This window comes from Larus michahellis, chromosome 13 (assembly GCF_964199755.1).
Source record: "Larus michahellis chromosome 13, bLarMic1.1, whole genome shotgun sequence".
NCBI classification, from domain to species: domain Eukaryota; kingdom Metazoa; phylum Chordata; class Aves; order Charadriiformes; family Laridae; genus Larus; species Larus michahellis.
Genome location: NC_133908.1, coordinates 10494062 through 10515448, shown reverse-complemented (window position 1 = coordinate 10515448; position 21387 = coordinate 10494062). Strand labels below are relative to the sequence as shown.

The 21387-nt window shown below is 42.2% G+C and overlaps 1 protein-coding gene across 1 annotated transcript in view; it reads left to right on the top strand.

Moving 5' to 3' along the window:
* Positions 1 to 21387, top strand: part of TMEM132B (transmembrane protein 132B) — a 261053-nt gene that overhangs the window by 221083 nt on the left and 18583 nt on the right. The window contains exon 6 of the mRNA XM_074606166.1: positions 18922 to 19127. Within this exon, the coding sequence (XP_074462267.1) occupies positions 18922 to 19127 (206 nt within the window). The remainder of the gene's footprint in view (positions 1 to 18921; positions 19128 to 21387) is intronic.

The following is a 21387-nucleotide window of genomic DNA, read 5'->3' as shown; positions in this document are numbered from 1 at the left end:
ACGCAGCGTGCTGAAGTGTTTCTCACTGCTGGAATGTTTGCTTTGAAAGGGCCTTTCAAGAATACGTGTTGCCAGGGGAGATTTTCTCTCCACATCTTTTATTGCCATCCCACAAATAAAAGATTTCAATACACCAATACTGGAAAACCACAGACTTAAATAGTGCCTGCCACGCTGAAGCTGTAGCCTTTTAGATTTCCCCAACCTGTAGTGAGTTTAGCGTGAGAAATTATCAGTGTAAAATGAGAAAATCCTTCCTTGGAGTAGATCCTTCACTGCTGTGTCTTTAAGCACATTTTGTGCACTATAAATGCCAAGCAAACATTTGCAAAATTTCTGAGTGAAAATCAGGACCCGAGTACCATAAATAAGGACAAAGTAACACAGAAGCAAATAAAGGGTAGAAGGGAATCAGTGGCTGCAAACGTGGGACTGTATTTTGCTTAGAGCGGCCTGCCAGAGTTGTGCGTCTCCTCCTTCCAGCCTGTCCTGCGACACCGCCTGGGTTAGCCTCCTCCTGCAGAGCTCCAGGGAGGGCTTTTTCCTTTGTGCGGCGTGACACTGGGAGGAAACCACATGGAACCAGCTCTATCCTAAATCATTGCACTTAACCGTGGTGAGATGGGGAAGATCCATCCAGCACCCTTACAGTGGAGAGCTGAGATACCAGGAGGCTTCTCTTTTGTGCTATTTGTTTAAGAAATCAAATGCCCACAATATATGGATGTTTCCCAGTGCGCTCTGTGGATACCATGCAACTATAACTATTTAAGTTACAGCTTGTTTGTTTTTCACAATGTTGTTGGCGAGTACGGTTGTCTGAAGTGTAGTAGACAGCCATTTGCTAAGACCTTCTGTTCTTTGCAAACTTGACAATGTGGCTTGTTTAATCGCCTTATGTTATTATTGATATTTTCATCTTGTGTAACTAATTTTGCTGAGGAAAAATACGTTATTGCCAACTTTGATTTCCTTAATTCTTGTAAGAAAATGCCTCCAGCTTTGGCCCATTTGAAGAATACACAGATGGTTTTTATAGAGGAGCATGACATTGCTGACGGTGTGTGAGTGTCCGAGGGTCAGGATGGGAAGGGATCCTGTTCAGTGAGACTGAAGAGATTTTGAAGGTGGCTGCTGTTGCCTGTCTTTCAAATAATTATTTTTCTGTCTGTCACTGGGTGTTCAGAAAGAGCTGCAGCAAGCTCAGGGAAAAGCCTGAGGTGCCTGAAAATGAAGGTGATTCTAAATAAAGGCGGCTAGGATGAGACTGAAAGACAAGGAAAGAACTAAGGAAAAGAAATATAAGGTATCCTGAAAAGCAGGAATCTGACTGGAGCAGCTCATCCCTTCCCCACTCCCTAACTCAGAGCAGGATGTTGGTGCAACCTTGCCTGACCCCTTTGCTGTAGCTACAGCCACTGCGCGTGTGCTGCTCTCCAGGAAGGCAGAGGAGATAGATACCCACCAGTGCTGCCCCACTGTCCTCAACTGGGTTGGCCTTTTTAGCTCATGAGAAAGGGACCCTTTGTACCAAACCTTTTCCACGGCTTCTGAAGGCTCTGGCAGTGCCTTTCAGGTACTGTAAAGTACGTGAGAGGCAAGCCTCAAGGTGCAGGTGTGTTTTCTAGACAGCAGCCTCTTGAGCAGCACAGGAAACCAGAAGCGAGTTTTGGTTATTTTAGTTTGAATAAAATCTTCGCTGAATAATCCCCTTGAACCTGAGTGCATAGCTAGAAATGAAGTGCACTATAGATCAGCAAGGCAGAATGTATCTGCACAAGAATGGCCCTTAATGCGAAAGCGCCCTGCATTGAACATTAGTTCACTGAAGACTGGTGACCTACACCAGCTGCAGAGACTGTCGCGTTAGGCAACAAGGCAGGCAGCAAAGTGTAGAAAAGCAAACATCTTACTACCAAAAAAAGGGTGCTCTTTCAAGTTAAATCAATAGAACTACATCTATGAGCTGCATAAAACATGAGACTTTAATAGAGTATTTCAGTAAACAGAATCTAATAGCTTTGGTAGCCACAAACTGCCTTCAGAGATGCCTGCTGCAGGGGCATGTCATCGTATAAAGATGAGATTATTGGCAGGCAGAAATAATTTCCTTTAAGCTCACGAGCTCTCCCCTCCTTGAAAGTTTGGCATATTTACACTTAAGGAGCACATCAGTGGTGAGAATCCTTGTTTCCTTTTTTATGTTATCCTTTAGCAACCAGAAATAAACTGGACATGTGATAGTCCCTGATACTTGCCACACCGGCCAAAGTGATTTTGATGGAAAGACTCTTTTGGGTTTGTCAAAGATCAGTGCACATCCAGGAACGTGTTCTCTCTCCAGCGTGTCTGCAGGCAGAGCTCCAAGCCGGTACGTTGTAAGCTGGGCTGCTCTAGCAGTGTAGGCAAAGGTCACAAGAACATCCTCACTCTGCCCCACTGCTGCGCAGTGGTAAAAGACATCTCCTAGCAAGGCAGGAGGTTTGGAGAAGTCCCAGTTACATTAGAAGCTCGAGAGCTCCTATTTTAATGGTGGTTTTGATAATCCATCCTTAGATGTTGAGATTTCCTCAGGCACAGGGGGAGACACCTCCCATGTGGCTGCGTATCCCACTGCGTATCACATCGCAGTGCACTTCTGTGCAAGTGTAGCAGGCTTCGAGACATTGCCCTGCTCTTAAATGTGTCAGAAGGGTCATCTTGGGCACTCATCACCAACATAAATGAAGATGATGTGGGCATCCCACTCTCTTAAGCCCGTTCTGAAAGTCTGTATGTGTGGAGAATAAGACAGGGGAAGCCACACAGCTGTAAGCTCTAAGAGCTTAAAGGGACAAAAACAAAAGAAGAGCTGAAAAGAAACAGCTGAAAGGGAAGAATATGAAATCTATGGTTACTGGCAGCAGGTGTAGTTAAAATCCCAAACAAAACTTCACTAAGCCCTCTTTTGCCACAGCAGTGGGAGATCAATGCAAGAAACTATTAGAAGATTTCAGGACGAAATAGGAAATGAAGCTACAGAAGAGGAGGTGACAGTGTCCTATCACAGTGTCCAACGTTCACCTGCAGCATGAACACTGTAAAACAAATAATCCATGGGATGTCAGCTGAGAAGCCAGTATTAAGAAAGCTCCAAGATCTGTGAAGAAGAGTGAACGTGAGTTTATTAGAGAAAATAAAGGCAAAATCATCTAGAAAGCCTTCAGTGCTGATTTTCACAGAGTAGAGAACCACAGCATAGCACCCATTACCCTGTGGTAGGGATGCCTGGGATACAATATTAGTTGCACAGGATTTGCGTTCCGCTTGGGCAGAAATGTGGCAGCCATAGCACTGGATTACATTGTCTCGATTTAATTTGTACAAATGGGGAAGGAAGTGTCTCCAGGGAACAATAGTACAAAAGGAAAAGTATGCCTTAATTAAAAAATGAGATCTGTGCCTCACATTAACTTGTTTTTTGTAGCTATAGCGAGCTAGGAGATGGAAGTAAGACAACAATCTAGCATTTCATGTGAAAGAACTTTCTGTATTTGTGCATGGAATACCTCCCATCTGGACTGCACCTCTCCGATTGTTCATTTAATCATATCCCTCTGAGTAAGCCCGCATGGGCCTGGCAATGGAACAAAAATTAATTCAAAATCTCTGCTAACTTTAAACTAACGAGTTTGGGTCACAACCACAGCAAACAATTCATCTGGGGCTAACTGACCCAAGCCTGCAATACATGTAGTATATGTAAAATCATAATGCATCTTAGCAAAACGTGTGCAGCTCAGTCACGTACATTTGCCAGTGCTGTCCACCTGCTTTGTATTCAGATTACCTACCTAGTTTATTTCCATTTTGCTTTCCCTGTCTCTTCTTCTAGGGATTTTTAACACAGGCTTTCCCTGTCCTTTTTTAAAGAGATTTTTAAGAAAGCACCATTTTTAATTACACCATTTCCTTTTCGGACACAATCTGGAAGTATTGTCTTTTTTTTGACATTGTCTATATCTTCACGCATTCAGTAGCTCTATACGTGTAAAAACAGCAATAAACCCAACAGACCTGTTTGCCCCGGTGTCCGAGCGGCCTGCAACTCTGACATCGTTCCACCCTCTGAACAGGGAGTGCCAACAGCCCTCTCTCCTGCAGACAGGCACCAGCCGTACGGTCTAATGAAGCTGTCAGGCTCCTCCTATGGGCTGTCAATGGCAGAGCCTTTAAACGAACCCGTGTTTGCTGAGCTCCATACCAGAGGCTGTTAGGGAACATGTCTGGGTGAAAAGGCAAATGCGGCATCATGAAAGAAATACAAAGAAATGCACATGATCAAGACAAGCAACCTCTCCTGGTGTGCTCACCCTTTACGCTGCTGATTGAATATAATTCCTGTTAAGTCCATAATGTGCCTTTAGGCTTTATGGTTAGCAAAGAGAAAACAGATCCGTATGTTTTCTGTGATTATATATATTTTTATGTTGTACATAGCTTTTACATATACTTGTCTTGCGATGAAGTCAATTGGTCTAACTTTAAGAAAGAAACCTTTTTGTTCTGTTCCCATGTTTTTTTCACATTCTTTGACTGTAGCATGGTTTTTTTGTATCGACACAGTCCTAAGGGAAGATATTAAAAAAACCAAACCAAAAGAGGAAAGTCCAGAAGTACAACAGAAAACTTAGGCAGCATTCTGCGGTTTGTCACTTATCTTTCATGCATGAGTTGGAATTGTTACTTTTGCCCAGATTCAATAGGGGAACTGAAGAGCTTTACAGCTCTATCTTGGCATTTAGATAGAGTTCATACAAGTACATGCACTGTGGCTGTAGATGGGAGAAAGACTGACAGAGAGGAAGAACACTCATTTGTAGCTAGATTTTATCAGGGTCTTATTGGGTGAGACAGAAGCTCAGTCCACCCAGGTCATATGGGCTTTGGAGCAAAGATGATCCAGTGAAAAGAGCAATGGAGGAGTCAGGTAGCTCTACACTGATTTTTCTGATAACTCAATCTCTGCCTTTAAGTTAAAGTCAATAGTAAACTATTGATCTTGATAGGTCATGGTTTTTGAAGAGCTCTGTAGAAAAAGGTAAATTTTCTGTCATCCAAAATGTAGGCATTCTGACAGTTGTTCTCGCTGTGATTATCAGGTTTTAAAAAATTCTCCTCAAAAAAGAAAACTCTGTGATCTGTTACGTGTTTTGCAGACCCTAGTAGTCCTTAGGTCTGCACCCCCAGCACAGTCTTTCTCCTGTGATGGCTTGGAGCTTTGTACCTGGCAACCCCAGGCTGCTCAGTGTAGGGCCACCCGCCCAAAAGCTACTTTTCTATTTGAGCTCCTCTTCTGTTTGAGGGTTTTCGTAAGCTGTGTTCACTTCTTGGTAAAAGGAAGGATTGTTAATTCTCTTTGTAAAATACATTGAGATGACCAGCAGAGAACCTCTAGAGAAATATAAGCACCGGTCAGTGACTTGTTGCAGGTATGTGTCATGTGGGGCTGAATTGCATGTTTGGGTAGTAACGTGTAGTAAAATACTGGAAAGGTGTCATCCTTGGCAATGCCATTTCCTTAACAACATCCTTTGCCCACAGTAGAAGACACTTAAAGGTCGAAAGCTTCAGCATGCTAATGAAAGAGGAAAAAAAAGGTGGGAGGTGTTAGCAGGAGAAGTCAGCAGCCCCTTAGTCCTGCAGACCCTTTAGATAGTGAGCACATACACCGTTGGTGCATGTCAATGAAAAAACACTTCCATCTTCAGTACAACATAGTCATTACTATCAATGCAGTGGCCAAACACTTGTTACAATTGCACTAGGCATTTTCTTATTCTCCTCTGCGTAGACACTCTAGCCAAGATGTGCTGCTTTCCCCCTTGTTGGAGTTTGGATTTATTGACACAATAAGTGTCAAACAGCAGACAGCAACAGAGCAGACTTCACTGTGAGCGGTCTGCCCAAACAGGGCTGTTCCTGCAGGATTTGTTCTGTTCCACTCCCTGCTTCTTCCTGCACCAGAGGGACAATTCGCTCTTCTGTTCCAGTTGGAGAACACAAACGCAGCTGCTACTGTGAGCAGATCAGATTTTCATTCTTGTAACAAACTCCTGAGCTATCTGTAACCCCTGCTGTGACTCAGCAGTGCAACTGCTGTCCCCGTGTGGGTAACACAAGGGGACCTTTGCCCCAAGACACTCTCTGTCTCCGTTGCCTCCCTCCACTCTTAAGCTTCGCATGGTTTTACCTGGGACTTCTCCTCCCCTGGTCTGGCAAGAAACCTTAGCTAGGAGTAGGAGTAGGTGTAGGTGTAGGTGTATATACAGGCCTATTTTCAAGGGATTCCATCTGACTGAGGTGCAGCTTATGTATGTATGGTATAGTAATTCCTCTGAATTTATATGCAGAATTTAAGCTTCTAAGTTGAGACTCTGTCACAACTGACGCATGCCACCTTCAGCACTCTCTTTGAGATCTGTTTATATACAGAAGCGAATCCAGACCTTTGCATTAAGAAGTTAAGCAAAGTCTCATGATTGTGCCATTCTGACATTAAAAAGAGTTGAAATATTTTCTTGGAAAGATCTGCTGTGTCATTCAGTCACTTCCTGACAGTTTCAAGAGCCCCAAGACTGTACACTTGAATGGAAATCTGGCCGTATTTTGATACACTGAGACTTTTCTTTCCAGTGCATTCATCCAAAAGGACCTCACTCTGTTTCCCCGAGTGACTGTGCAGGAATATTCCCTGCAAGCACCATCCGCAGGAGCAGAGCTCAGCGCGGGCAGTCAGCAAGGAGACGACACAGCACAGTCCAGTGGGAAGCTCCCAGAGCCAGCGCTAGCGTGGGAGCTGGGACACCGGGGACAGGGACAGAGGTGATGGGAAAGAGCAGAACTCTCCTTTTCACCTTCGCCATCTGCTCCTCTGTAGCCAATGAACGTTTTTTTCTCATCTTTCCTGTGCTGTAGATAAAGCACCCTGTATTGTTACAATACTTCTGTCATTTTAAAAGTGCCTTTTGCTATACACAATATATAGGAATATTGTAGTTAAAATACTGGCCTTACAGTATTTTACTGTATTTACTGACCCTCCCTCCAGAAAAGTGACAATTCTGGCTAGAAATTAGGTTCAAAATACTTTGTGGGCCCTTTTGGAGCCCATCTGTATTTTCAGCCTTTAAGGAGTCCCGATTTTTAAACTGTTCATGGTACCCACTACAGCTAGATGCTTTTTTTTCATTTGAAAAATTTAGTTTTTTGCAGACTAATGACTTCAGGAATGGGAATTTTCATAGACAGCACCAAATACTTCTCCCGTTGTGCTAAAATTACAAGCGTTAGCAGGACTGTAGTGCATGCAGTGCAATAGGATGTGTGATCTAGTGATGTCTAGGAATTGTTTGACCATCTTGTATATGCAAGGAAGTTGCACCGTCTTTGTATATATCTAAATTCAATTCTTTGAATTACATCTGTCTACGTTTCTTGGCTTTTTCCATTTACTGAATAGGGAGCTCTCTCCTAATGCTGGTCTTCTGCATTATCTTGTATTAGATGAATAAAACAATATAGTATAGTCTGGTCTTGTAAGACCAGAGAAGGAAGGTAATTTTTTTAGGTAAAGGCTCTTGGCATTCTCTACAAATAATTTTATGGAAGCACTTGGCTGAATTAATGCAGTTTGAGGGCTGCTTTTATTGTCTGTGTTTGCTGTCTGAATGTCCCTTTTTCCTTTTTTACTAATTAATGAATTATTTGTTGCTCAGAGACTAAAAACTAGTCGGAAAGACTTACGAATGTTGATGCACTGAAATCTAGGCATAGGACCAGAGTTTTCTTTATAAAATAGAAGTGTACTGCTGTGTATTTAAAAGCTCTATTTGGTTTGGGTTGGTTTTTTTTTTCTGGTTTTCTGTTCATCCTTTGAGATAAGGATAGTGTATTCTTTCATTACTGGGACAAGATTAAAGGCTAGGTGAGCGTGGCTAACATTCATGACTTAACACATTACTCTTAATACTGTATTAAACTCACAAGCTTTATTACTTGGCTGTCTAGTCTTCTGCTGGGCTTGTGGCCTTACAGTGCTGTTGTAGGTGCCATATATTGGAATTCCATTCACAGGGAAGGGTGCAGTTGTCCTTCGGTGGGAGAAGCAGCATATAGGGCTCCTTTCCTCTACGGAGTAGTCCAGGAGCAGCGCGAGGACTTTACGTGCAGTGCCCTCCTGCTTGCAGCGGTTCTGTGCAGCTGGGAAGGGCTGAGGGCCGGTGTCCTGCAGGAGGGCCGTACACACTCAGCGTCCTTGAGCTTTTTGCACACTGTTGTAGCATCTATGTAACATTTGTGGCAGATGAGGAAATCTGGAGGTGACTTTGCATTCTCCAGGAACATCAAGAAACAAGCAGGCACAGACGAGCTGGTTAGCTTCAGCAGTTACAACTGACCTGCTGGTTTTTTTCAAGTACACATTCTTTAGAAACCTCTATTTCTCTGTTAAAATTTTATTGGAAAAATTGAAGGATGTGCAATACATGAAATTGAATGAATACGCATGTAATTGTTTCTTTTTCTTTTAATTTCATGGAGCCTTAGATCTTAAATTTCAGTCACAGGGATTAGAGCCATGAATCATGAACACTAAGTTTCCTTAGCACACAGAAGATTACTTTTAAGCCCATTACTTTACAAAGAACTTCAGTGGAACTGAAGTATGTTACATCTGCCTGAATATTCTTCCCTCTTACTTTTCTCAACAATGTGTAAATTATTCTGTCAGCCTATAACCCTGTTTGTGTAATTCAAGGCCGGGGGCGGGGGGGGGGGGGGGGGGGGAAGAGAGAGGTACAAAAACCCACCTTGACTTAGAGCTCAAACATATGTGTTAGTTTCACCTAATTAACAGCTTTTACAGAACAGGTTCCGTGTTTGCAATTAGAACTGGTGCAAGAAACCTGGCACCATATCCTGGGGTTTCACCAGATAAACAAATCTTAAACCCTTCTGGGACACCAGCTGATGAATATGAAGCTCGTGGATGTTTACTTAAACTAACAAGTGTTGGTAATACCTAATCTGCAGAAGTTTAAGGATCAAATATTTAAGCAAAAGCCACCTCAGACAAGCATATGCTTAGAATTTGTGCTGGTAATAGATCCTTTATCTCAGCATAAAGGATGAAGATGTCTGTCTAGAGATAAGCAAACCTGTCTGGGAAGGGTGTTAGCCCAGGAGAGGGACTGCATCATGGTCACAAGGCAAGCAAAAGCCATGCTGACTTGCATACTGGATTGCTTAAAAGAAGCAAATTCATTGAGCAAGAATGGGGCTGGCACAATTTTGATCGCAAGTGAACAAGGAAGCAGGAGATCCTGCTCTGAGCTCTGGTTCATGTATTATCATTATCAACAAAAGTAGTGGTTGAATGAAAAAAAAAAAAAAAAGAGTGTTCCTGAAGCTTCCCCCAAACACAAAGTGTGCTGAGATTTAAATGAACTTGAACCCCATGAGATAAGTTTCATGTCCACCTGCTCTTCTGCATCCTGGCAGTGGAAGTGCTGCTCTATCAAGACATAATTGAAGTTTGTCCAAACAACTTGAAGTGTGATATACCAAAGAACTTCAGCCTCTGAAAAAACACTGCCTAAAAATGTTCCTGTTCCAAGCTTGTGTCACAGTTGGCTGTCATTGCATTACAATAGACAGTGAAGCCCTCACATCCTTTAAAAATCTTGGTCTGAGGCCAGTAAATCAGTAGAAAGTCTTTCATTTACTTCAATGAGTGTTGGATCAAACCTACAAAAGTCATACTGGTATCCCTACCAGTTACATCCCATTTTTCTTTCACACATCAAAGGAGTCCCATCTGGTTTCCCAACCGACTGTATAAATGCCTGTGCTAAGACCAACAGCAACACAGCCACCACTATCTTTTAGTTATTGGTGTCAAGCATTGTTTCTTCCTGTGCAGGGGAGCTGCCATTCCTGATGGACCAACCACTGTCTATTCCAGGTACCGTGAACAAAGGCATTCTCTTATCTTCCCAAAACACCAGCCATTGATTTGACCTAATGAAGATGATCTATCTCTCTTAATCTGCACATGGTGATGATAAATCAGTGGGGAGAGCAGAAACAGTAACTTTTAATTCTGACAGAATTCCTCAGCTTGATTTTTGTAGAAAAAGTGCAACTAAAAGCTCAGCTGATCAGTAAAGGAACTCGGTACATGGAGCAGAGAACATTTTGGCAGCCACCATGTACTGCCATTACCTGCCCCCCAGTCACTTTCAGTATTCACTCTACATAATCAATAAGAATGAAACGCCAGAGCATCTGCCCTTCCTAGCAGCTGCACCGCCGCCGTGGCTGCACAGCAGTTATTACTGAGCCGGAATTAAGTCAGGCCGAGCAGCAGGCTGGAGTCTGAAAGCACACCCACCTTCTTTGGTCCTCCCCTTTCAACCTGTGCACCCGCCAAACTTATCATCTCCAGCAGGAACGCCCCTGCACGGCACGCTGGAAAGTGAATGAGAGCAGCTGCTCTGCACCTGGGACTGAAATCCTGGCAGATCTCATGTGTTGTTTAATAATTTTGCATAGATCAACAGTTTTTGAATAGCGCATACTTCATTCAGTACAGCAGGTTTTTAAATTCTCATTGTACATTCATGGATCATTGCACCTTTTCTAAGCCACAGCAATTGTCTCTATTGTAAAACCAAAATGTTAATGTCTTCCATGCTGTCCTTCCCTCTAGTTCAGTGCATTTCAATGGGGGTTAAGAGGTAAAAACACTCTAAAACTTCAAATACCCATTCACATCATTACAAGCTATACCTAGTCTCATATCCCTCCTCCCTCAATATCCTGCTTCTCTTCATCAATAGTGTTAAATAGTGACATCTACAGAGGAAATGAGCAGAGGCTTCTTCAATAAAACAATAGGGTATCACTAACTCTATTGTGCTAATTGCTGCTGAGCTGCTATTAAAATGGTCTCATGTAATCCCTGTGGAGCTCTGTGCATCTGTGTAACTGATAATCCCCTCCACAAGCCAATGGCTGGGACCATCGTGTTTTTCTGGTCTCTTGAACACACAGCTCTTCAGTTTATTATCTGGTTTTTTCAAATCTTTGCTTTCCTGGACAAAGGCTTTTCCTTTCAATCTTGCTTCTAACTCTATTTTCATTACATTTCAGACCTGAGTATAAATTAGGGTTTGTATTTTGTACCACTGCCATAAGTACTCTTCAGGATAGGCTCAGTCTGGCAAACACAGTTATGGACGTTGTTATTACCTGTGTCTGTAATGCACTCTGCACGGCTCATTGTAGCCATGGGGATTGTTCTTAGGGGCCCTGAACTGGGTCCAGGTTGGGCTGAGTGCTGAAGCACTTGTGCTCCCACCAACTCCTCACCTTCAAAGCAAGTGCTTGTGAGATCGTGCTTCTATCTCTAACAAGAGAAAGCCAAAGTCTATGAGTCTTGAATCTCCCGCCTTAGTCCGTTAGAACAATAAAACCGGGAAGAATGACCATTACAAAATGATCATTTCAAAAATGGCCTGGATTTCCCAGTGGATTTGTTTGCGTGGTTTTGGAAATCTCCACCTACCTGCTTAAATGCCTGCTAACCTCTGAAACTCTGGCCTTTGATGGTTGATCATCCTCCACTTAGTTCAATTGCATTGACCTCAGCAGATGTAAGATCAAGATTTTGGGTAATTAAAAAAAAAGAGCAGGTGCATCTGAAAATAACTGACCCAAACACGGCGGTACTCCTGCTAACAGATGATGTGACTGGCCTCTTGTTACAGGATACCACAGTGCTGGGGGGGGGGTGGTGAACAAACTTTCCTGCCCTGATCCAAATTTCCCCAAACAACAAGATTAGGGATACCTCTTGTTTCCGCGTAGAAGTATGTGGTTTTCTTCTTGGTAGATGTTGCAATTTAAGGCTACTTATGATGAAGAGCATTGGAAACGCTTCAGGCTCATCTTGACATATTTCACTTTCTACGTTTTCTCCAGTGAAAGCTGGTAGTAGAGGGGGAAAAATCATTAGATTCATATTTGTAAGTATCGCTATTGGACTGCATTGAATCACACAGTTTCTGTTTCTGTGTAACATTATTATTCATTGGTAAGATGAAGTGCAAACACATACCAAATACATGGGATGGGGAACACTTGACAAACTATTGCTATTGTTTCTAGGTAGGAAACAAACCTGAGAATACATCTCGAGGGTTTCCTACAGCCAACACTTATATCTGAAACTACTGAAGCTATTCCAGAGAACAGTACTTGGAGAACTCATTTGCCAATAAAAACAAATTAACGTGAAAAGATTGTTTCAAAAAGGACACTTCCAAGACTATTCTGCACATGTCTAAAATTAAAAGGGAATAAAACTTCTGTTTTCATTAGTTTCAATTTCAGCATCATGTCATTTGCCATCCTTTACTCTGTGTATTTTTAATCTACCATTTGCCTCAAATTGCTTGGAGACAATATCTGCAGACCCTAGTACACGTAATTAGGTGGGACAGGGGGAAACAGAACTATTTCCAGAATTAACTGCTTAGAAAAATCCCTGCTTGTGGAAGAGGCTGAAATAAATGCATTGTTAAGCCTCGCAGGCCATATACAATGCTTTGATACGTACAGCGCAAGGACTCCTTTGGAAGTTGGATTGCCGCACAGGTGTCAGAAGCAAGGTCGATGTCTCCTCCTCATGGGGTGCTTCTCGCCTCTCTGGGTCCTGGTGGACAATAGGACTTCTCACGGCAGGAGTCCCACGCAGCAGGGCTGCCACCTCTACAGGAAGAACAGGAGTCTCACGGGTTGGCCCCCAGAAGCGCTTTGCGGAGGTTTGCGTGCAGTCAACAGCACAGGGTGAGACACCAGACCCTCTCTGCCACTCAAGCCCGACAGGAGATGACATGTTGTTCTGGGGCAGAACTGTAATTCAACCTTGGCCAATTAGTTTTAATTTTAAAAGGGAAATAAAATCTAATGAAAATTTATACTTTTATGTTCTCACTTGACACATGCATATGGGCAAATTTTGTGCACTAGAAAAATTAATGTCATGACGTAGCATACAACTACAGCTGAAACAAGAAGTCTGACATTTTCTGGACTGACTACTATCAGGCATAATTCTGAATTTAAATAAAAACAGCATTTCTTAGCTGAAAAGTGTTTGGGAAAACCCTTTGTTTGATTGTTTGTCTCAAGACGTGAGGCATATCTTTCCATCCCTTTGTTGGTTTAGGCGAAACTCCAGCAATGGCTTCAGGCAGTGCGTAGTGCAGAAGGGAGCAGGAGCCAGGGAAGGCACAGAGGTAAGTAACTGTTTGAAAGAGAGAGAAGGAGGGTGATAGGAAGAAGAACAATCCTTTTTGTCTTCAACTATTACCCAAACACTAAGGCAGATTCCTCAAGCTGAGGAAGTAATTTCAGACTGTGCTTCTAAAGCAAACACGTAGCAATAATAAAGTACAAAACAATCCAAACCAGAAAAAAACCTGATAAAGCCATGCTGTGACCATATACAAAGATGCAAGAGGCAGAAGAAAAACACACAGCGTAAGGTTTGAAGTATCTCCGCAAGTCCTTGCTAATGGGCTAGTAAGACAATGCCAGGAACAATGCTGCAGAAAAGGTGGAAAAGAAGGCATTCAGGAAATACCATAAAATTACAGTTTTAAGATCCTTATGAGAATGAGCCATTTACTCTAGGCACCATTCACTTTAAAATCTTGTTACAATTGTTGTCTTTATAGCCTCAGCCACAATAATGAGACTTTGCATCCCTTACACATGCACTGCAAAGGAGCCTGTGTGCTGTTCCTCTGACCTTTTATAAACATCTGTGATATTCCAGTCTGTCGTTCCTACCTCTTCTTCCACAAGAGCTCTGGCTCCTGAGACCAGGGCTGGGGGAGCCTGTTTGCCCAGGACTTAGGTGGCTGGACCTAAGTTGTTGTACACTGGACATCAGACATAGCATTGTCTCAGGCAGGGGTTGGAATAAGGTTGGGTTTTGCTGTTGTAAAATCAGGGTTACAAAACTGAGATGTCTGCACATCTGTCCCATTAAACTTCAGTATTTTTAAATGCCAGTGGATCTTGACTCCAGGCAAAAACCTCCTCTTGTAAAGGCCAGTTCTGCTGAAGTACTGGTGAGGGCTATTTTGAAAGCGAGTGTAAAAAGGACCTCTTTTCAGGGTGAATTTGAAATTCAAATTTAAAAGTCATTTGGGGATCCGACTGGATAACCAAACGGCTATAGCTCTCAGATGAAAAGGCTGCGTGTTAGACCCAATTCTGACACACTGTTTGTCCCTCCGTTTCCCCTTCTATAAATGGGTTCTAAAAATAACCACCATCCTTTTGGGTTTTGTGTGTCAAAAATTCACAGATGAGGAGTGCCATAGGACAATCTGGCATTGTGCTTGGTATCACTCTTACATCCATTTAGTCACTGGTGCTTCATACCAAATTAAACAGAATTAATTCCTTTGAGTAGTAGTTTTTCCTTTACAATTCATTATACATGTTAACACACAGCTGTGTGCGCACACACCGTTCATGTAACTCTCAGTGAAATGCATATGTCTGAAGGTGGAAAATGAGGAACCTGGAGCAGCAGGATGGGCTGGGAAAGCCCTGAAGTGCTGCTGACCCTGAAGAGATGCCCAGGTGACAGGTAAGGCCTCTCCTGAAGCATCTTCCTCTCCCCTCCCACCCGAGAGAGCGCTGGAGGAAAATGGATGTGCTAAGCAGGCATTCAGCAGCAAAGTCTTGTTTAACTGAGAAGCTCCTGCGTGGTTAACGGGCACAAGGATTGCAACTGTTTTCTGTTACATCCGTCTCATTCAGTCTCCTTAAAAAATGACCTGCAAGCTGAGGGTAAAGTACAAGCTTTGGAATCAAACCAGCCCATGAAGATGAACCACGCGGCAGGCGTTATTTGTTTTCTTGTCAATTCACATTCCCTCCATTTTACCTGTTGACCCAAAGGGTGTGTAAACCTTTGCTGACCTGAACGTGGAATGGTTTCCCAATTACTCTTTTGGACTGGTAGCTACTTTTGTACAGCATTAGTCCAAACCGAGGCGGCTGTGACAGGCTGCGCAGGGCAAACTGTGCTTTTTACAATCACTTGTGGGGATTGGAGCCAACCACCTGCTTCAAAGCCCGGAGAGGTTAATTGTAGCTTTCTTTCTCCTGACCTGCATAGCAGAGCACATCGCCGGCCGGCCTGCCCTCCTGCTTGCAGACTGGCTCAAATAGCACCTTCTGATTTTGTCAGGCAGTTGCCAACGGATAGTAACAGACTTCCAAACAGGCCTGCTCCCTGCATTTTAGATGAGAGGGTGCAGTTATAAGTTTGTGCTGAGTCTTCTCACTGTGTAGTGTTTGCAGGAGAGATTTAACTGCATTTTTCCCTCTCTGTTCCCTCAGATTTGGCAGCTCAAAAGAAATCTGTGCGTTGTCACCTGCTACTGTAACACTGCCTGTGTCTCCCTGCCGCGTCAGAGCTTGCCCCACGGCAAGCCTGAGCACTTTCTGATGTAAACAGGCATGTACTCCTCAAATTCCAGCAGCACGTTGTACGAGTTCCTCTTCCAGCAGCATCACGAGCCACTTCTGACAGTGAGAGAATGATTAGAAAAGTATGGAGCAGACTTAAAAGGGGAGAAAGTGAAGGGGACAGAGAATACAGCTGGCACCGAGTCCCCAACGCTCAATGTGTGTTTCTCATTCTCTCTTCACTTCGGAGGAGTGTCAGAGTCCTGTTAGCATGAAATCCCAGCTCGCATCTAAGACCTGGATGAAATTAATTCTTTGTCCTGGGTCTGCAGTAGATCCTGAGTGAAAGAGGAGTGCTGGGCATTTTCTGTACATGCTCAAGTTTCTTGTTTCCTTCAGATGAACCAAATCTACTTTCAAGTAACAACTGCTGTAAGGTGTAATGAATGAAACACGGCAGTAATTAAATGCATGTGAGTGTAACAGAGGCTTCCTCAGGTGAGCTTTAGTCTAGCCAGAAGGGTTAACAGTGCTAATGGTTTCACATATGTCATCACGGGATTCAGATGGATTCAGCTGATTGCTGTAGTTTTCATCCTTATTTGCACAAACTTTATTTTCGTTTAAATTCTTTGGTTTGCTTGTACCTAACAGAGTAAACCTAAATTCTAGATAGAGAACTGAAACAACAATAATGTCTCTCTCCAAGTTTTCTTATCAAGGCTGGATTATTTTCTGGAAGATATGCTTAATACTCTAATATATACTGATTTACACTTACTTCTTGGTCAGTATATAAATGACTGAATGGCTCTGTCTAGACATATAATCTATGAAATTTGTAAGCCTAGCCTGGTATTTTTACAGCCACAATTAAAGTCCATCTTTCAGTTCCCTAATTTAGCACCTTTCTTGCCTGCTGACAAGAAGACAAGAACATTTTAAGCAGCAAGAAAAGAATCTAAAATATTAGCTGCTGTCATGTCAGATATTAGTTATTCCCCTGATCCGGTCTTGATGTTTATCCCTCCCTCTTTTGAGTATTCTTAATTATTTCTGTCTTGTATTAATTCTCACAAAACTCCCTAGATGGAGGCTTTATGATGTAGAATCTCAGCTGCTTATTCAATTAATGGGCTTGATTAATGTGCTTAAACTTTCCAGAGACACTTGTGACACATTATGAGAGGGAAACAAAGATTCCAAGTGTGCTCCGTATCGTTTGTGGTACTCGTGAGCCTGGAGACCATTTTAAGCTCTTTATCAGATAGCTAAGATTTATTTTTTTTTAAATTCTTGAACTCATTAAGCATTAAGTGGAAGGAGTATTCTCTCCAGAAGAGTGACTTAGTTTCCTTTGCCGCATTCCTCACAACCTGGCTTAGTCCCATAGTAAAAAAGCAACTGATTGTAGTTTCAGTACATTGATGAGGATCTGAGAAGCTGACTTGGAAATGGTAAACATGGAAGTGCAGCTCTTTTGCTTTATATATGGGTATTTGCAGATGGAGAGAAAAACATCAGACAGTGAGCTTTTCTAACAAGAATTTCAAGGCACTTGATCATATTTTTAGCAAAGCTATTACCTAATAATAAGCAGTACAGAAGAGTGATATTAGGTGTCCAGTGATGTTATGAAAGGGATGATCTGAAAAGTTTGGCTGCATGTCTCACTGAGTGTGAAACAGTCATTTGATGCAGTCGATGTTCAGTGGATATGCACCAACAGGTCAACTGGCACAATGTTTCCCAAATGTTTCTCCTTCCATGCTTGCCTTGAGAGTGGCCATAATTTCGATGTCACAATAATTCTGGAAATAAAACTTATCACTGAATGACCTGCATAAAGGTCTTTTGCTTCCAAAGTAGCTGATTCTTAGGCAAGTTGCCTATAAATCTTAAAAGAGTTATGAGAGCCATTTAGGCAAAATTTTGTTAATTAAATGTACTCCATATGATAGTAGAACTCAGGTACTGTCCATCTAACAGCAATGTACCATGTTAGAGCTCAAGAAAAAAATTATGTTATTCTGAGATTGAAAGCAGGACAAACTTAATTTCAAAGTCATATGTGAGGACTGCGTTTTGGGGGGGAGGGGTGGTGGTGCGTGAAGGCTGCCATACATTTTCTGTAATTTTTCTTGGCTCAGTAACCCCTAATTCCTGTTAATATCAGAAAAGATTGGAGGTATGTTTGCAGAGCAAAAGCAACCTGTATTTCAGCATATTCCCCACTGAAGTCTACAGGAGTTATCTCAGTAACTCCAGTAAACCAGAATTTATTCACCGGTTTAGCCAGGATCCCTGCAGATCTGAGCCCCAGTGCATTATACAGCATGACACAGAACAGTCCTGACAAGAGAACAAAGTCCACTTCAGTAACACAGCTACGTCTCATAAGCCACGGTTTTAAAAGATTAAAACCACAGTACATGGACTCTGTTGGAGACTATAACCTCTCTCTGGCTTCAAAGCAGAATGCAAACCTCTGTAGAGATACCGATACAAGTACATATGCATGTACGTACATATGCATATATACATGTATATACATATATAAAAACATGTTATACATTAATCTAAATTTGCATATATATTTATATAATCTAAAAGTATACACACACACATTCTCATAAATATGTTAAAAAACCGTATCTCGTGAAGAAGGAGTTCCGTCTTTCCAGGATGCAGGTCAAATGCATTGCCACATCACGTTCTTTACATAAATAGGATCTGTGCTCAGGACCTTGATTTTGTGCCAAAGGATACCTGCGACCAAGAAAGTAGATGAGCTGTAGTGTAGAGCCCACGTGCTGGTTTTGGCAGTGATTTCATATAACGACACAAAGCAACTATGAATACATTTTGCTAAAATGATTATTGAGAAGTTCTAAAAATTAATGCTTCTGCTGCACTTCTGCTCATGAGCCATAAGGGGATCTTTGTCTTTCAGCATTACACTGCTCAAGGAAAAAGGAAAGGATTCTGTTTTATAGTTCTGAGTCAGTCTTTTTCTTACTAGCATATGGCCCCATTTTTTCCAGGTTCTTTAAGCAAGTTGTAAACATAAACTTTGATGCACACGGAGTTTGATTCATGAAGAGTTTAATTTGCCTAGTATAAAAGATTCATATAGGTTATATAACATCATTAAATTATTTTTGTAGTTTGCGTAGTATCCATTGAGGACAGCACAACTGTTTCCCTGGAGTCCATTTATCACCGTTTGCTACTAATTAGAAAACTGAAAATACAATATGCATGACTTGCATTGTCAGAGTTGTCTTTGCACTGATGTATCATTCTTCGTGCTTCCTCAGGAACTTTTATTCATTTCCTAATTAATCTTTTTTCTTTTTCTTCTTTTTTTTTTCTCTTTTTAAGGTTTCTGACAGATGTGACTCCATCTTCGTTAATGGCAAGGAAATGAAAAGCAAAGTGGATACTATTGTTAACTTCACTTACCAGCATTTTACCACCCAATTAGAAGTGACGGTCTGGGTTCCCCGGCTCCCGCTGCAGATAGAGATCTCTGATACAGAGCTTAGCCAGATCAAAGGCTGGAGGATACCCGTCAGCGCCAATAAAAGGTATGCTCACAGCATTGCTGCAGTCCAGATACGTGCCCGGGCCTCTGATTTTAGAACACAACAATTTTTAGAGTATTCCTCAGAATCTAAACTCTTCTGTTTAAAATTAGCTTTACAGTCTGTCTTAGCCTTCATTATAACATCCAACAATGATATAGGTAGGCTACATTTTATGCTGATCTATACAGTTTAAAAAGTTAGTGCTTTTGCCTGAAGCATTAATCAATTCCACACAAGCTCAGGAAATCGTATCATACACTTCGATGTGCAAATCTGAGGAAAAGAACCTGGACCTGCGTGTGTGTGTGTGTGTGTGTGTCTCTGTCTGTCTGTCTATATTCTGATGAACAGGTTGTACCAGGACCAAGGTGGATGCGGAAAAAAAGAGAGGAAGGAGTGCAGGGATTTTGAGCTCTGTTCTGTCTGTCCCTACTGAAATACCAATTGTAGAATAACCATCATTTGGACAATCTGCATGATTAAGAACTTCCAGGAATACTGATATATTGGTGGATTTCAGGCTATGCTGTAAAATACTACTGGCGAACAAGGCATGACACCAGCTCAAATTTATAATACAGTGAAAAAAGCATTTCTGGCAGCAGTAACTGTAGTGCTAAACACTGTGGCAGTTCTAGCTAAAGCACTCGATTTGCCCAGGAGAACGTCCCGGCTATTGAAGAGCCTTAAAGAGCCCAAACAGACAGCAGTGGAGTAGAATTATCTAACACTTTATGAGGGCATAAAACTAAGGGTAATAGGAGACAATTTACAGGCTACTCAGATAACGAGTTCCAAACAAGGGGACTGTCATACCTCTTGGCTGTGTGGGCATTTTTCTGGCTATGACAGAAGAGGTGGTGAGGATCTGGCACAATAGAAATTTGTATGTTTGCTCCAGTGATAAAGGCAAAGTTGCCATTTGTGGCAGGAAGAGATGTGCTAGGTGATGAATGAACTGAACGTATGCCACCTGCTTAAAGTTTCACTTACCTTCTTCTGTCTGTAATGTGCCTAGTGCTGTAACACTCCCTCATGCGCAGCTCCTGCTAAAACCAGTGGGGATTTTGCTGAGTAAAAGACTGCAGGATTAGGCTGTTGATGTTTATTATAGGAGTAAACTTTTCAGCAGCAAGCTCAGTGAGTTAGACATTCAACTGTGGTTAACGGTCGTGGACATTCTGACTTTAAACCCATTACACACAGTGCTGGAAATTTACCCCCTGGTGTCTAGTTCTGATTTATTTGGCCAACTGAAATAAAGATAATGGTCTGAGAGTCTGCGCTGTTTGCAAGCTGGCAAGCAGCGTGAGTTTGCTGCTGCTCAGATTGCATCTGAACTGCTGGCACATCTTCAGCAAGCATTTTCCGTGAAGGGTGGAAGAGAAAGTATGGACACTGTATCATTCTCCAGAATTGCAGCTGGTAGTTTATGCCATTGTGTCAGCAGTCCATGCCCATGTGAACGGGAAAGGTTTCAACTACAAATAAATTATCCCTTGTTTTATGGAACATTCACGTGGATTTGTTTTTAACTTTGGGGGGTTATTCTCAATCAACAGGCAGTCTGGGACTAGCATTAGTTGTGCTCACTCTGACATTTACTTCGTACATAAGGTTTTTACATTTCCTTTATTTTTAGATTTGGATAGGTTTTACCCGAGATTTATTGGCTTTTCCTTCTGGGTTTGGTTTTTTTTCCCCCTTTAATTTTTAATCTGTTTATACCTCCTCTCCTTCATAGCTACATGTTTCCCAGTATCCTAAACACGGGGGAGTTTTTATGATGAGTTTTTAGAAGGTGACCTGAAGCACAAAAGACATTTGGACTACAGTCAGGAGCTGCAGGTTGGTTTCCTCACTCAGTTATACAGCCAGAAGGCCACATTCGCTAATTCTGAACAAAGGTTCAGCCTGTAATTCTTCACAGGGTTAGTGCTCTACAGTGAGAAGGTTGTCGTGTGATACCTGAGAATAGGTTTGAAAGAGAGGGAAGAGAGTGCTTTAATCTTTTACAAAAACCTAAAATCCAAGCATTTCCCAGCAGGTGTGGAAGCCATAGCACTGTATTGCTTCAACTTCATTTTCATTGCCAGTATTCACAATTTGCATGAGGTTTTTGGTATCTATCCTTAAAGGAAACTCATTTGAAAAGGGCATCTAACTTCTGGATTCTTTTGAAGCACCCTGACAACAGGCTTAGGCAGTCTTAAATTTAGGTTCAGTCGCACAGGGCCCACAGGTCAACTGAAACTGTATC